The 17,487-nt window shown below is 37.3% G+C and overlaps 1 protein-coding gene across 1 annotated transcript in view; it reads right to left on the bottom strand.

Annotated features, from left to right (window-relative positions):
* Positions 1-17,487, bottom strand: part of LOC124556251 (aspartate--tRNA ligase, cytoplasmic) — a 101,055-nt gene that overhangs the window by 18,482 nt on the left and 65,086 nt on the right. The window contains exons 7-12 of the mRNA XM_047130239.1: positions 16,748-16,919; positions 15,773-15,920; positions 7,516-7,705; positions 5,620-5,700; positions 5,153-5,264; positions 4,605-4,785 (exon numbers count right to left, since the gene is read on the bottom strand). Coding sequence (XP_046986195.1) covers positions 4,622-4,785; positions 5,153-5,264; positions 5,620-5,700; positions 7,516-7,705; positions 15,773-15,920; positions 16,748-16,919 — 867 coding nt within the window. The 3' untranslated portion in view covers positions 4,605-4,621. The remainder of the gene's footprint in view (positions 1-4,604; positions 4,786-5,152; positions 5,265-5,619; positions 5,701-7,515; positions 7,706-15,772; positions 15,921-16,747; positions 16,920-17,487) is intronic.

Here is a 17,487-nt window from a genome sequence, read left to right as displayed (position 1 = left end):
TTCTGACTATTTTCGAACCAATAGGGACACTGGAGAAAAATTGCATTACTTTTCAAACAAACCTTGTACAGTCAAACCTCCATATAAAGATTATCAATACAACGATAAACCCGGGTACAGCGATAATTTTATATGGCACTGGCTGAGTTCCTATAAGTACTATGTTAATGACCCCTCATTACAATGATGAAGTAAATTTAGCAACACCCCGTTATAATGAAGACAAAATTGAGGTATTTACTATTTCCTACTTCTAAGAAGCTCACTATAGCGGTAAGTATTGTTTATTTAGCTACTAGACTTTCAGCGCTTTACTATGGAAACTTCACTACATACTACAGTACTGTATTTATTCTAGCAGTAAAGAGAAAAGCGTACAGCTGCAGGCGAGCTGTGCTGAGCGGCAAACATCAAAGAGCTCCTTTGTTTGAACGAGTGTTTAGTTTGTCCATTTTTGAGCTTCAGTAGCAGAGAGAAGTGTTTTGTTGGGCTCACACATAGCTAATGTCCGTGATTTTTGCAATCTGAATATTTTTAGTTGATGTAAACACTTTGGACTTCACTAAGATTTGGACAATGGCTGGAACTCAAACAAATAAGGAGGTTCTCAAAGACATAGATAACAGAATGAAACAGGTAGACATGGGGAGGAAGTATGGACTTGCACAATCAATGTTACCTACATTACTTAAAAAATAAAAAACTGAAGAAAGTTTTGTAGATGGCAAATTTAACCCTCCAAGAAAAAGAATGAAGATGGCTGTGGCTGCTACTGCTGCTGATGTGGACAGTGCTACACTGCAATGGTTTAATGATATGCATGTGCAGAATTTACCAATTAATGGTCCGTTGATATGTTAAAAGGCCTTAGATTTCACAAAGTTGCTTGGTGATTCTAATTTTAAGGCAAGTAATGGATGGTTGCAAAGATTTAAGGAAAGTCGATCATTTTAAAGTAATTTCAGGAGAAGAAAAATCAGCATCTTAAGGTGATGCAGAATTTTGTATGAAAAACACCATGTGTAAACTGTTAGAAAAAAATACAGTCTTGAAAATTTGTACAACACAGACGAGAATGTGATTGTGAACTGATGGAAAACCGCAAGAATTTCCAAAAGTCAAGTCGTTGGTGAGAATATTGTGGTCGATAAAAAATGCAGGATAATATTCAAAGTGACCTGGAGATTATTCAGCAGTTACCGGTATAATGATAGATGTTTCAGCAGTTGAATACTTGTCAGTGGATTATGAAGTGTTCGTGATTGAAGCACAAACCAACAAATCTATCTTCAAAGTGTTAAAGGGTAATTTGCCTGTTGAAGATTCCGATGATGACAGTGATGTTGTAAGTGTGACCCCCACTCTGATGGAGCTAATAGGTCAGTTGGAAACCATTCAGCAAGTAGCATCTTCAATCCCCAGTGTTTCAGCACAGCAAATGATTGCGTTAAAGGAGATAAAGACAATATTCACAAGAGAGCCTTTAAGAAAAAAGAAACAAAGGAAACTAAGTGAATTTTTCTGCACACTAACTTAAGATATTTTACAGGTACAATATTAATAAATTAAGTAAACAAAATGTGTTTCATTATTTTTCTTTCAATGTTATTTTTCATCAGAAAAGCGCTACAGTAATGTACTTTGCAGCCACGAAAACATGACTTCTTGCTCCAAGTCAAAATAAAAAAAGTCATTAGAATTATAACTCTGGTACAAAGATTAAATTTTCATGGTCCCATGAAATTCTTTATACTGAGGTTTGACTGTATATCAGAATTCTTTTGTGAAGTGTTACCTCACAGTGTTATTCCCTTCTACTTCTCTTCTTCAGGGTCATTTAAAGATTAATATTTTGACACATTTTGTTGATGAACATATAGTTGTTCACTGCAGTGACAACACTACAAGCCAGCTAAACGGTAAGGAACAACAAAAGAAAACACCAGTAAGCAATATCAAAAAATACCCTATTTGGATATCACTTTTTAAAACAAAGAAACAAATCATTTTATGCCCTTTTATTCTGTGTAACAGTTTACAACAGCACTCATCACACACTGTCAAAGTAAGCTGTCGACCCACAGTGTAATACAGATTTTTTTTTTTTTTTTTTTAAACTGTTCATTTGTAAACAATGGTCAAAATAATTGAGGAATTTGTTGGCAAAACGCACTTTATATAATCTCTTAATTCACTCTGCTATAAACAATAGTACGGGACACTATAGGATAACAGGGTGTCTACATGGACAAGGAAAAACTATTCCCGGATTTTTCCCGGATTTCCCGGTTGAAAATACACTTTCTCCTGGGTCAAAACACACTTTTTCCATACTAAGTGACAGTATACTTTTTCTCGGCACTTATCAATCCTTTTATGGTTTATGGTTTTATACACCGGCGTAGAATTTCCCGGCACTTTAGAAAATGAAACTCAGGGGAAAAAAACACTTTTGGAAAGATCTTTGATGTGCAGCAACATGTACACTGCATATCTCCGTGTTACGAAGGTATAAATTCGAATTCCACCAAACACCGCATGTTACTTTCCGAAGCATTAAAATCGAGATTGCGATGCGCTTTTGTAAGCCAGTCACAGTTCATGTCACCTGATCTCGCCAGCTGATGACAGCATTTGACACGTGAGGTAGTCAGCCAATAGCAAGATCACTCTTAAGTAGCGCGAACACACAAATAAGAAAAATTAATGACTTAAATTAATGTACAATGGTTGCTACAAGAAAAGCAAAGCTATCACATATAATATTGGTCTCTAAGATTAATAAGCTGCAAGGGAAGCTAAGCTTCCACATATATTGTTGATCTTTTTTGCGCGTCATACATCACATAAATGTGCCAGTAAAATTTTTTAATAACAACGTAAATGTCTGATCTTCTGCGCTAGAAATTCTTCATATGGTCGTCCCCAAAGAGTTGATTTTTAAATGACAGTCAAACGCTCTCTGATTTAAAAAATTCGTCGTACACTTTCTCACATAGTTTATCTTACATAAAAGGAAATTTTCTTTGAAAGTAACGCTTTTCAAAGCAATATTGGCAATATTTTTCCGTGGCCTATTAGAAAGGTACGTTTCAGCAGTTGCCAGAGAGCGCCAGATAACAGGCGTCACTGCACTTGAGCAGCTACGATGACGCAGGAAGCCCGCATGTTCGTACGTGTGAAACATTAAAATATCTTGCATTAAAACGAATCTAATGTAAAAAACCGTCACATCACGCTCATTGGAGGCAATTTGTTGTTAAGAAGCACTGCACAGTCTTCCTAAAGCCTTTGACACACTTTGCTGTTGGCAGATGCTTGTATGAGCACTGTGTTTTGTTGTTGTATATGGTGCATTTTCATTGCGACTTAAGTTTTATTTTCGTTTTTTTTTTTTCTCTCGTTCATGTTTTGTGGCTGCAATATTATTCTGCAGAAGTGGGATACAGTAAATTGTTTTGTTAGAGTATTGGTTCTTACCAGTCAAAATCACAAAAATTAAACTGAAAACTAAAACAATGAAAAATTCCCGGAACTCAAAAAGATTCCCGGGTTTTTCCCGGTTTTCTCCCGGATGAAAAAATTCCCGGGTTTTTCTCGGATCTCCCGGTTGTCCCGGGTTGTAGACACCCTGGATAAACAATAATATACCAGAGCATATGAATGTAATATGCAGTAAGTATTGTCTGTATGACTCAAGACATCAGTCATACTCTTGCCTTATGGCATGCAGCCCACAAAATGTGTTCTACGTGGAAAACTCTGTCAGTCATAAAAATTTCAAACCTTCTTGTATTCAACTGTTTCACATAAAGATCCATGTAACCACCAAAATTGATATCTTTTCATCAGCCCACCATCACAGTATTGGGATGGTTCAACATGAACACTGCTGCAGACATTCCTGACAGATATCCTGTATTCTGATATTCCTTGCAAGGCTCAATGTAATCAAGGAGTTGCATCCTGCCATCTATTACAACAAGCTACGGACAAGAGGGAATCATTAATTTTGACTGTGCCAATGCACAATGTTACACTAATTTGCTTCATATACTTCTTTTTGTTTAAAAGCAAGCAAACAGTCATAAAAATCACTCTTTGGGAAACTCGAACTGCCTTTGCTATGTCACATTACTGCAGCACTATATTTCTATTATTGAACACTAGCACTGGACACCTACAGCTTCTGAGGTTGCAAAATTTGTGTGTTGCCTCGCTCATCAGCAATGTATTCAACCAATGTGTCAAAGTGATGTAAGCTGCCTTTTTCTCCGCTCGCAGGAATACTATGTGGTCGTACTTCAAGCTGCCCCAAAACACGGTAATCTCTGACCAGGATGTATTAAAACATTGTAATGAATCCATTAACTGATCTTACCAGTGTACAGTAACTACTTCAGTTAGCAAAAAAGTTGTACAGGATTCTTTACTTCTAAACTGCACTGCCGTGTTGTTCGCTCCTCTTTGTATGTTTTTCAAAATTATCTCACCTTTATTAGTACAATCTTAACATATCCAGTAGGTACTTTAGTAGCGACATAAGACTGTGAAAATATAGAAAAATCAATAACATGGGGACACTTCAGACACTGTTTAATTACCTTCTATAACAGAGTCCTCATGGAGTTACTCTTTTTGGATCACGAGGGAACAATGATGTTTTACGAATATTATCCAAACCCAAATACAACATCACAACTCTTTCCAATCCAATTCCACCTCCTGCATGTGGTGGGCATCCATAACGGAAAGAATCAATGTAAGGTTTGATCTTTTCAATATCTGAAAGAATATTGGAAAAGAAAAATATTAGGATTTCACCTGAATCTGCAGCACTATAGAAAAAAAAACACTGAAATGGAGTCTTCATTTTGTGGTTTTTATTTCATATGACAATAAAGTTTAACTAAGTTTCACAATACAATTATCCTGAGTACAGGGATTTAGAGATGTTTTACAGAAATAACTTATAACAATCATGGCAGACTGCAAAGAAGTAAAAATAAACAGTAGCAAAATATGGCACTTGTTACACAAGAAGACATGATCAATGGAGGCAGAAACTTAACAACTGGTTTTGCTCTGAACATCAAACAAAGTGATGACTAAACTGAAGAAGTTTGTCCAACAGGAAATAATTACAACTTACCAACGCCAAGTAGTTTTGCCCTTTCAGTCAAAAATTCTGGGTCATGAATTCTCTGTGCACCAGAGAGTATTTCTTCGCCTCTCATGAACATATCATAAGAGTTTGACTTTTTCTGCAAGGAAAAAAATTCACTTGTGAATAGATGACAGAAGAAAAGCAGTCACAAGGAACCTGAAGATTAATAATTATTTAAGTAACAACACAAACTGAAACATATAGAACAAAATTTTAGCATTTAAATTGAGGGAATTTTTCCATCAAATTTGTAAGGACGGATTTAAACAAATTCCCAGGAAACAGTATCAGAAAAGGTAAATCCTTTATTCTTGTTCAGAGAGCATAAGAGTTGTGCACACTCAACAAGTTTAAATACAGCTGCACAAAGACAGTGAAATATTTTAATCAAAATAAAAAATTATACAAATCATCAGAATTAAAATTACTCAGATATAAACTGTAGAACTTACATTGTCTTTTGGATCGGGCATAGTGTAGAAGGGCCTCACTGCAAGAGGATATTTATCCAGAATATAAAAATCAGTGTCATACTGCAAAATAAAAACTTATGTTAAATGCACTTATAGTGATTCAACAATACACGTTTTTCAGAATGTTGTCTTTAAGAGTAATTAATATAAGATGCAGCATTTCTGGATAAGTAGAAAGATAAAATGCTCACTGATGCACAAACATTTTTAATCTGCATTTAAATTTTAATAATTGATGGACAGTAATGCATTAATATCACTGGAATAAGGTAATCAGCTGATCAAATCATCTTATACATGATGCCACTTACATTAAATGTAAACCAATGATGTATTGAAAATGTTGCTCACTAAGTGATAATGTCAACAAAAAGTAAACATCTACTTTAAAAAATAAACATGAAGCTTTCCTCTGCCTACTGAATAAGTTCACACAGCCAGTTACAAGAGAACTTACTGTTTACATGGAACTCAAACCACAATGCAGGTTGTCTTCTTTCCCATCATATAAAAAATGTTACTGGAAGTGAAAGATACATTGTATTCCAGTAAAACCCTATGCCGTACCGAGATTTGAATGTAGAACCCTTGGATTTCTAGTAAGGAGTAGTATAAAAGCAATGAGATGCTACTGAAAAAAACTTTCTACATTTAATAAGGGGACACCTTCTGTTCAGAGAGATTAGCGGTCTTCCTTTTAAAAACAGTTCTTCTGCACGCCAGTTATGATAGGCAGTTTCAATCTATACAGCCATCTTCAGATCTATGCAATATTTACAATCTGTAAGTAATCTATGATAAAATTAAAATATATATGAAGTTCACAATTATTCAATGCAATTCAACTATATTTTAATTTTCTATACTCTAATCTGGGTTAATTTAAACACCATACCCTTTTGCCTCCTGATATTTTGTGATAATTTCTTAGTGGAGTGCAGCAAATGATTAGTGCTGTCACCTAAAGGTGGGCTTCAGTCTAAAATCAAAAGTGGGGGGAAAAAAAGTTCAATGGCAAAGAAATTGCTTGTTGTTTCTGGCTTCAGTCACAATTTTAACCTTTAAAAGTGCTCTAAACTAACAATTTTTAAATGATACATTGAATTGTTACAAAAGTCTCTGTGCTAAAGCAAATCTCCATGCAACAGAAATGCGACTTTTCTCATTACTAAGAAACTATTTGCCATACCATAATAGTGTATGACTGTTAACCAAAATGCAATGCTAGGACAATTTTTGTCAAAACAGATCAACACAATGGCAGTGCACAAACAGTATACTATAAACCCGTTCATGCACTCCGTGAGATAATGGTACAAGACTGAAACAAACGAAATGAGACTAGTGCTACAAATTTGTGTACTTTTCAACACATTCAACTGGTGGTTGGCAACTTCAAAGTACAACCCATCTCATTCAACACAAGTCAAGAAGAGAGTGAGTGAGTGAGTGAGTGAGTGAGTGAGTGCGTGTGTGTGTGTGTGTGTGTGTGTGTGTGTGTGTGTGTGTGTGTCATTCAACACAAGTCAAGAGAGTGAGTGAGAGAGAGTGAGTGTGTGTGTGTGTGTGTGTGTGTGTGTGTGTGTGAGAGAGAGAGAGAGAGAGAGAGAGAGAGAGAGAGAGAGAGAGAGGAGGGGTGGGGGGAGAGAAGTTAAAATACAAAAGCAGAGGTAACTACAGAGGAATATGACGGTTAGAATTATTTTGCGTGAGCTAACTGAATAAAACAGAACTGATAAAATAACACACATATGAGAACACATAAAAATACTATTTCATTTAAGATGCAACAAATAATTTTCAATACATCTCACTTTTACAAAGGATGTGTATGCCTACAAATATGTTTTTGGAAATAACAGAATACAAACTTACTTTCGCCTTAACTAACCGTCCCAGTAATTTCTCATTAGTAGTACTAAGATCATCCTCATCCCCCATTTCAACTCCTGCTTCACGTAACATCTTCACACCTTGACTAAATTCAAGTTTCAGAGGTGGATCAATAAACCGAAATGGTTCCACAGGAAACTGTTGTGCTACAGCAGCTATTTCATCAGCGTAACTGTGAGAGATTGCAAACAATTAAATTAATGGTGTGTAATTTTAAACTTATAAAAATATAGAAGTGGTACACACAGTTACAATTCCCTCTACACACAATTAGAGACAGCATTCAATTGAATGATACATGACTGATAAATAAAGTGTTTTGATTTAGGGTGCTACACATCTTGATTCTTTGTGTCTTAACCTCAGTAAATTAGAAAAAACACATGCACACACAAATATTATATATAGTTACTGACTGTCTTTTTTCATTTTTTGTCAACTGTTTAATTTCTGGTTGTAAGTTTCAAAAATATAAAGCATAATATTGCAACTCTTCAATTTTACACATGTGTCATACATGTGGTGCTTCATTGGTAAAACTTCTACACATATGGATGGGCTCACATCACCAACAATGAGGTAAGCTTTCACAGTACAGAACTGTTTTCATTGTAGTCTTAAGTTCAAAGACTGGTTTGATGCAACCCTCCACACTGTGCAAGTCTCTTCATCTCTGCACAACTATTGTAACTTACATCTACTTGAAACAGCAAGCTGTAGTCAAGCACCTCCCCTCCCACATTTCTCTCCATTACCAAATAGATGAATACCTGATGCTTCATAACGTGTACCATCAACATCCCCTTTGTTTCAGCAATGTTGTCACACATTTCTTTTCTCCCAAATTGATTTGGTGCCACTTCATTAGTTATATGATCTACCGAGAAAAACTTAAATATTCTTCTGCAGCACCCTATTTCAAAATCTTCTAGTCTCTTCTTGCCAGAACTGTTTGTTGTCCTCTTTTCACTTTTGTTCAAGATTATGCTAAAGACAAATACTTTCAGAAAAACTTAACAGTTTATATTAAATATCAACAAATTTCTCTTTATCAGGAATACTTTTCTTGATATTACTAGTCTGGAGTTTACATTATATCTATTTCAGCCACCATCAATTATTTTGCTGCCCAAATAGCAAAACTCATCTACTATTTAATGTCTCATTTCCCAACACAATTCCCTCAGGTTTGCCTGATTTAATTTGACTGCATTTCCTTCCCCTCTTTTACTTTTGTAGATATTTACCTTATAACCTCTTTTTATGACGCTATACATTTCTGCAGTGACACGGGCGCATACTTTCAAACGGCCGCCCATGCAGCAGCACTATATCGTCCACAGAGGGCACCTCAGACTTACGTGCATGCGCGGGGGTGTGTGTGTGTGTGTGTGTGTGTGTGTGTGTGTGTGTGTGTGTGTGTGTGTGAGAGAGAGAGAGAGAGAGAGAGAGAGCACGTTCATCTGTCACGTTCCCAGTCCGTTGAAATTTTTCAAACAGATCCTTTATTGTATCGCTTTTCAGTCCTTTGGTTACATTAAACCTCCGTTGAAAACGTCGTCTTGTTGCAACAACACTGTGTTCTAGGTGGTGGAATTCCAACACCAGAAAAATCCTCTGTTCTAAGGAATAAACCACGTTGTCTACAGCACACTTGCACGTTGTGAACAGCACACGCTTACAGCAGAAAGACGACGTACAAAATGGCGCACCCACAGACTGCGTTGTCTTCTATATCTTTCACATCACTTGCAGCGCCATCTGTTGTTGAAAATTGTAACTACTATAATTTCGAAAGTTTGTCCGCCTGAAGATGTACTGTTGTCCCAAGCATATTGCAACAAACGGTGTATTTCTATCGCTGCTCGTTTAGTTTTTATTGCCGTTTCAAATATACCGGTCATTTTTGAAACACCCTGTACGATCGGCCTCAGTTCTCTATGTGTATTGCTCCAGCTATCTGTGTACGTATTGGTTCCTGCTGAATGGTCACAATTGCTAACGGTGTTACAGAGGACAGTTCATCGAACGGCAAGAATCATTCGCCATGGTGTTACATCACCTATCACAGACAATCAAACTCAGATACTTAAATCATTGGTTTCTGTTTTGTCTAGCCAGCACGCTCCTCAGTCTGCATTGCCTGCTGTTTTGCCCTCCGCAGCCCCCAAGGTTTATGCGCCTCCCTTTTCTATGCACGATGAGTCCGTTGAGTAATGGAATGTATACAAGAAATAACTGCGACAACACTTTCAAGATTTTGGGATTACTGACACTATTCCATGCTGTGCCTTGCTCATTTCATGGATATCACCAAGAATGTATGAATGCCTATATCAATTCACCCCTTTGCAGGATCTCGCTTTTTTAACATTTGATCAAATTTGTGAACTTCTTCCAAAATACTACAATAAGCACACCCATGTTAACGCATCCCGGTTTGAGTTCTACAGCTGAAGGAAGCAGCGACATCAATCCCATCGAGCATGGGCCGCTGAATTCCATGGGTTAAGTTGTCACTGTCATTTTCTGTCCGATGTACATAAACAGCTGTATGCTGATCAGGTGGTGAGAAATGCTATAATTCATTTAGCTCTGGGTCGTGAGGCGCGAGAGTGTGCCCTCCACTATGAAAATCCATAACTTTCTGAGTTTTTAGCTACTGTACAGCTGTCTGAGGTTTTGCGAGCTATGGATAACCAAACTGAGTCATGGTGTGAGGTATCAGCAATCCACCCCTCTCTTCCACACCAAGCTTCTGATAGTTCACAGGTGGAAGATATGGTTCAGTCTACACACGATCACAGTGTCAAGGCGGCCAGCCTTGCTCCCAGTAGCAGCCGCACCAACAATGAAAACAGGCCAGTAAACAGCATACAAGTGGATATAGGAGCTGCGATAACCTTGTTAAACTCGCAAATTTATATGGACTCCGACTCCCCTCCGCTTCTCCCTATGGCACAAAAGTTAGTACAAGGGCTGTTCAAAAAGTAAGTCGACTTTTCAAATTGCACGAGCAATGTAAATTCGATTATCGATGTTTTTGTATGTTGGTACACATGTCCCGAACATTCGATCACAGTTTCAAGTGTACAGCAAACTTCATTTGTTTTTGACAGATGGAAAGGTTAACGTGTTTTAATGTGCTCGGCGATTTTTTATTATTATAAAAAAATGGAGCAAAGAATTAGCATCAAATTTTGTGTGAAAAATGAAATCTGTGCTGTAGAACACTTGAAATGCTGTCTGCTCTAAGTTAAAAAAAATTTTAAAAGTGGTACAAGCTCTTTGAAGATGGCCAGGAAGGTGCTAATGACAAACCTCGCTCTGGACGTCCCAGCACATCAACAACAGATGATAACGTCAAAGCTGTGAAGAAAATTGTTTTGGAAAATCATTGAATTACCATAAGAGACGTTGCTGAGGATGTTGGCATATCGATTGCCTCGTTTCATGCAATTTTTTCGGATGTTTGGGCACGAGATGTGTCAGCGAAGTTTGATCCAAAACTTCTCAACTTTGATTAGAAGAGCCGTCACATGAGCATCCTCGCTGAGGAGCTCTCGAATGACATCAATGTTCCTGATGTGCTCAAAAGGGTCATAACTGGTGACAAAACATGAACTTACGGTTATGACATCGAAACCAAAGCCCAGTTGTCTCAATGGAAACATCTCAGATAGCCAAGACCGAAAAAAGCACGCCAAGATCGATCAAACGTCAAAGTTTTGCTCACTGTTTTTTTCAATTACTGTGGTGTACTGCACCATGAATTTTTGCCTCAAGGTTGTACAGACAATAAAAGGAGTATTACACTGACATTATGTGCCATTTGCAGAAGCAATACGCGAAAAACATCTGGAGTTGTGGAAAAACAATTCATGGCTTTTGCATCACAACAATGCACCTGCTCATTCATCGTTGCTTGTGAGAGATTTTTTGGACAAAAACAACACAACAATCATGCCTCAGCCACCATATTCACCGGATTTGGCCCCCTGTAACTTTTTCCTGTTCCCAAAACTATATAGACCTATGAAAGGATGAAGATTTTCAACAACTGAGGAAATAAAAAACTGCATTGCTGGAAGTACTCGAGGCTGTATCAAAAAGTGCTTACGAGAAGTGCTTCGAGGATTGGAAGCAGTGTTGGCACAAGTGTATTGTCTTTGAAAGGGATAACATGAATATTGATGAATAAATAAATACTTTTTCATAAAAATATAAAGTCCTTAAGAGAGGAGGGATGCAGCAGTGACACGTGTGCATCCTTTCAAAATGACGTGTCTGCGGCAGTGCTATGTCATCCACACTCTTTCTCCCTCTCAACTATCAGCCCCCTTTCATCTACATCAACTATTATAACTGCTGTCTGGTTTCTGTAAAAGTTTGAGATAATATTTCAATTCCTGCATTTTATCACTGCTACTTTCAGTATTTCAAAAAGGGCAATTCCATCAACATTATTCTAAGTCTACAAATGCTATAAATATAATTTTGCCTTTCTTCAGTCTATCTTCTATGTCAAGGCTGCAGTACTGCCTCACGTGTTCCTCCTTTTCACATGAAACCATACCGATATTCACTGAGGTTGGCTTTGATTGGTCTTTCCATTTTCTTGTAAACAGTCTGCGTCAGTTTCCAGAATGAGATTTTCACTCTGCAGCAGAGTGTGCGCTGATATGAAACTTCCTGGCAGATTAAAAATGTGTGCTGCAAGGTTCGCAGGAGAGCTTCTGTAAAGTTTGGAAGGTAGGAGACGAGGTACTGGCAGAAGTGAAGCTGCGAGTACCGGGCGTGAGTCGTGCTTCGGTAGCTCAGTTGGTAGAGCACTTGCCCGCGAAAGGCAAAGGTCCCGAGTTCGAGTCTCAGTCGGGCACACAGTTTTAATCTGCCAGGAAGTTTCATATCAGCGCACACTCCGCTGCAGAGTGAAAATCTCATTCTGGAAACATCCCCCAGGCTGTGGCTAAGCCAAGTCTCCGCAATATCCTTTCTTTCAGGAGTGCTAGTTCTGCAAGGTTCGCAGGAGAGCTTCTGTAAAGTTTGGAAGGTAGGAGACGAGGTACTGCCAGAAGTGAAGCTGTGAGTACCGGGCGTGAGTCATGCTTGGGTAGCTCAGTTGGTAGAGCACTTGCCCGCGAAAGGCAAAGGTCCTGAGTTCGAGTCTCGGTCGGGCACACAGTTTTAATCAGCCAGGAAGTTTCGGTCTGTGTCAGTATTTCACAATTATGCCTTATTAAACTTCCTGGCAGATTAAAACTGTGTGCCGGACCAAGACTCGAACTCGGGACCTTTGCCTTTCGCGAGCAAGTGCTCTACCAACTGAGCTACCCAAGCATGACTCATGCCCCATCCTCACAGCTTTACTTCTGCCAGTAAAGCATTGGCCCGCAAAAGGCAAAGGTCCCGAGTTCGAGTCTCAGTCCCGCACACAGTTTTCATCTGCCAGGAAGTTTCATATCAGCGCACACTCTGCTGCAGAGTGAAAATCTCATTCCATGCCTTATTAAATTGGTAGTTCTGTAATTATCACACCTGTCAGCACCAACCTTCTCTGAAATTGAAATTAATACATTCATCATCTTCTTTCAGTCTTTGGGTATTTGCAACTGTCTCAAGTATCTTGCATGCTGGGTGGAATAGTTTCCCCATGATACGTTCCCTCAAGGATCTTAATAGTTATCAGGGAATGTGGTTCACCCCAAATGCCTTGTTTTGATTAAGGTCTTTCACAGCCTCATTAAGTTCTTCTTGCAGTGTCAGCTCCACCATCTCAATTTCATACACTTCCTCTGCTCTTCAAGTTTGTTTCCTTTGTATAGTTCTTCTATGTATTCCTCTCTCTTTTCTGCCTTGCCTTCTTTGCTTAATATGAGTTTCCCACCTTAGTTTTTAATATCTGTACAGCTGCTGCTGTTTTCTACAAAGGTTTCCTTACTTCTTCTGTAGGTGACATCTTTCTTTCCCATCATCATGCACGCTTCCACAGCTTTGCTTTTCTGCTCTAGCAGTTTCTGCTTTCCTATTTTACTCTTCCCATCAATCTCAATTTTTAGACACATATATTCCCTTTTGCCTGCTCAGCTTCTTGTGTTTTTACATTTTCTCCTATCATCCATTAAATTCGGTATCTTGAGTGTTATCCAAGAATACCTATTCAACCTTGCCTTTTTGCCTAGTTGTTCCTCTGCTGTTTGCAGTATATCCTCACTCAAATCTGACAATTTTTGCTCTTTAGTGTTCTTTCCCCAGTTTCAATCAATAGTTACTTAATCATCTGTTGTACTTCTCAACAACATCTGGTTTTTTTCAGTTTATCCAGGTCCCAGCTCCTTCATATCTTACCTTTCTGCAATTTCTTCAGTTTTAATCTACAGTCCATAATTAATAAATTATGGTCACAGTTCACATCTGCCCCTGGAAATGTTCTGCAATTTAAAATCTGGTTTTGAAATTTGTCTTACCTTTACGTAATATATTTGAGGCTGTCTTATGTCTCTTCCACATACAAAACATTATTTCGTGATTCTTAAATCTAATTATGCTCCATTCAGTTTATACCAGGTGGTGTCCCAATTTCACTCCTTTGCCTCAGTCTGCTTTCTTCTATTCTCCCTTTATTCCTTTTCCTACTGTTGAGTTCCAGCCTTCAATCACTATTAAATTTTCCTCTCCCTTAAAAATCTGAATAATTTTTTTTCCTTAGTCATACCTTTTTTTCAATCAGTGGGAATGTAAACTTACACTATTGTTGTTTTTTTCTTTTTCTGGAGCCATAGTCATGTAAAATTTTCAAAAGATATTTCTGCCATTTGACTGTAAATAAGGTGTTTATTTCACTATCTAGATTTTGGCCTTAGGCCATCTTCAAGTGTTACAATTTCAAAAATTGTCAAACATGTGTGAAATCATCAGACAATTTTTGAAACTGAACAGCTGAAAATGATTTAAGGCTGAAATAAAGATAGTGAAATAAACACACTGAATACAGTCAAATCGCAGAAATATCTTTTAAAAAATTATACTATTGTGGTGAATGTTGCCTTTGTACCTATCATGGCTGTGATAATGCAGTCACACTGCTGTTCATAGCAGCTCACATGCAACCCTATTTTCTCATTAATTATTATACTTGTTTCTACATTACTCCTGTTTAATGTTCAGTTGAAGATCTTGTACCCACTTGATCATAAGTCCCATTCTTCTGTCACCGCATTTCACAAATGTCCGCTATGTCTAGCTTCAATTTGCCAATGTGTCTTTTCAAATTCTCTATTCTACCTACAAAATTAAGGGCACCAACATTCCATGTTCAGACTCCTAAACACCAGTTTTGTTTTTCCCAATGATAACATCCCACAGAGTAGTTCCTGGTTTGAGAACTGAATGGGGGACTATTTTACTTCTGGAATTTTCCAAATGGATGCCATCATTATTTAACCATACAATAGAACTGTGTGCCCTTGGCAATGCTATCATCCGTTCACAGTACCAACACAGCAAGGCCATACTGACAAGGCTAGATCAGTCAGTCAGAATAGAGAAGGAAATTGGCTGAATTCTTTCCAAAAGAACGATTCCAGCATTTACCTTGACTAATTTAGGAAAATCTAAATACTGGGCACCGGAAATGATATGACTTGTTTTCGATTGTGTTAGAAATCATCCTGAGATCATAAAATATTGTTATAGAGTGTAACACACCACACGTTGTAAAATCAGTTAGACTAAGTACTTGGTCTTACAACATATGATGCATTCCACACTGTAACATATTTTATGACCTGAAAATTATAGCTCACACAAGTGGAACAGGTCACATTATTTTACAAACACACTATACAGACACACGCATTGTACTGTAGGTAACTAAATATATAGTATATGAAAACTAAATTAAGTTGCCAATAATAATTGTACAAAATTAGTGATCTCTACTTAATGTACGGTATCCTCTTGAGATTGTTTGAAATGGAAAAAAGAAATTAGTACTGCCATCAATGGCCTTGTGCTTTCCAGAATAGCACAGGCCCTTACTATACAATTACAATGTTCAATTTATCAGTGAGGGGATTGTCTCAAATTTGACCACAGTTTTAGATACCATACCTGCTGAAGCAGCAAGTAATGTGAAAACTTTAGCATTATAGCCACACAAATGGATAATACCAATGTTATACAGAAACATTAACATTGTTATAAACAACTACATATATCCCTTCAATAGTTGACTTACTTGTCACGTAGACCCTTGAAGATCTGTGTGAAAGTGTTCCCAATAGTGTCTATCACTTCATGGTAGTGGTATTTAAAAGCCATTTCTAAATCAAGTCCAACAAATTCTGTTAAATGGCGATGAGTATTACTGTCTTCAGCACGAAAAACTGTAACAAAGATTTCAGTATGACCAGTTAATATTTTTTTATTTATTTAATTTTTTTTTGGGGGGGGGGGGGGGGGGGACAACTCGTTTTCTGAAAACAACATAATACGACCATTATATTAGTTCCTCAACTGCAAGCAGATCTGTAGCATAGTTTGAAAACTATTTTCTTTCAACTACAAGCAGTCAAACAAATTTGGAAAGAAGTGATGAAAACAGACTAACATGACTGTTGATTCTGCTTTGATCAGTCTGTCCAGTACACTTTCCTAATGATTAATATCTCTGTCTTACAACTGAAAACCACATTTGAAAACGCTTCCAAAATAACTTCTTGCTGTCATATATTATACATTATCATGCCAAATATTATCTTCCTTGGCAAACAGCAGATTACATGACTCTGCAGATAGTCTCATTCATATAAAATACATAAAGAGACATGCATTACATGAAAGTTATGTAAGAATATAATGACTTTTTCAGTTGTCAAACCTACTGGCTGATTTTCTAGGTCCTCTGCTAATGAAGAAAGTATGCCTTTATTTTGAAAAAGTATGTGAATTAACTTAAGACAGTCAGATACAAAGAGACCCAAACATTAGTGGATGTTTATATTTTACACACACAAAAAGTGCTGCTAGATTTGAATATCAGTATTCCAACCAGAGATCTTTAGGTTGATACCTTGATTCTTTACACAGCTACATCACCAAGCTACTCATAAGTAACACTAAGTATAAAATTTTAAATACTAACTGTGGCTAGTTCTTGACAAGATGTTGAGAATTTAACATGATAAAATGTAACAACACAACTACATCTCACCTGCTCCCACAGTGTACACCCTGTCAAAATCCGCTGCAATAGCCATCTGTTTGTAAAGTTGAGGGCTCTGCGCTAAGTAAGCTGAGCTTTTAAAATATGAAACAGTAAAAACATTAGCACCACCCTCACTTGCAGCTGGAATTATTTTTGGCGTATGTATCTCAACAAACCCCTGCAAACAAAGGCAAAATTTATCGAAAATGTCCAGCTACAATGAATGCATTCATTTACAAAAGCCAAAATTATTTCCGCACGAAATATCTTTCATAAATTACCACACTCATTTGCATTACCAAATGTACAGGCTGAGCTTCATGAGCTGTAATCCTAATTATTCTAATTCCAAAAGTCTCGAACATATTATACATCAATGACAGCTACTCACACTCAAGGCAGCAAGTTTACTTGCCTATAGTGTTTCAGTAGTCTGAAACCTTATCAATCTAAAGTAAACTTGTTTGTTTCATGAATACCTTTGACATTTGTTTCTTAGCAAAATACTCTTTGCTATACAGTTCATGGTATTATTTTTCTAAGAACAGTGTAATTTTAGCACATTCGTATACAATTAATACAGGACGCAGGAATCTGCTAGACATCCTTTTCTCTACAGACACTGAGTAGTTTCCATGAATTTTCACATTACTTTTTGCTTTGTCAGTTTTATTGCAAATTTACATACCTAACTTTCCTTCACATTATACTATATAGTTCCTTTAACAGTAAAGTTCACTACTTAT

The sequence above is a fragment of the Schistocerca americana genome, chromosome X, assembly GCF_021461395.2.
Source record: "Schistocerca americana isolate TAMUIC-IGC-003095 chromosome X, iqSchAmer2.1, whole genome shotgun sequence".
Taxonomy (NCBI): Eukaryota; Metazoa; Arthropoda; class Insecta; order Orthoptera; family Acrididae; genus Schistocerca; species Schistocerca americana.
This window is presented reverse-complemented; position numbering and strand designations above follow the sequence as displayed.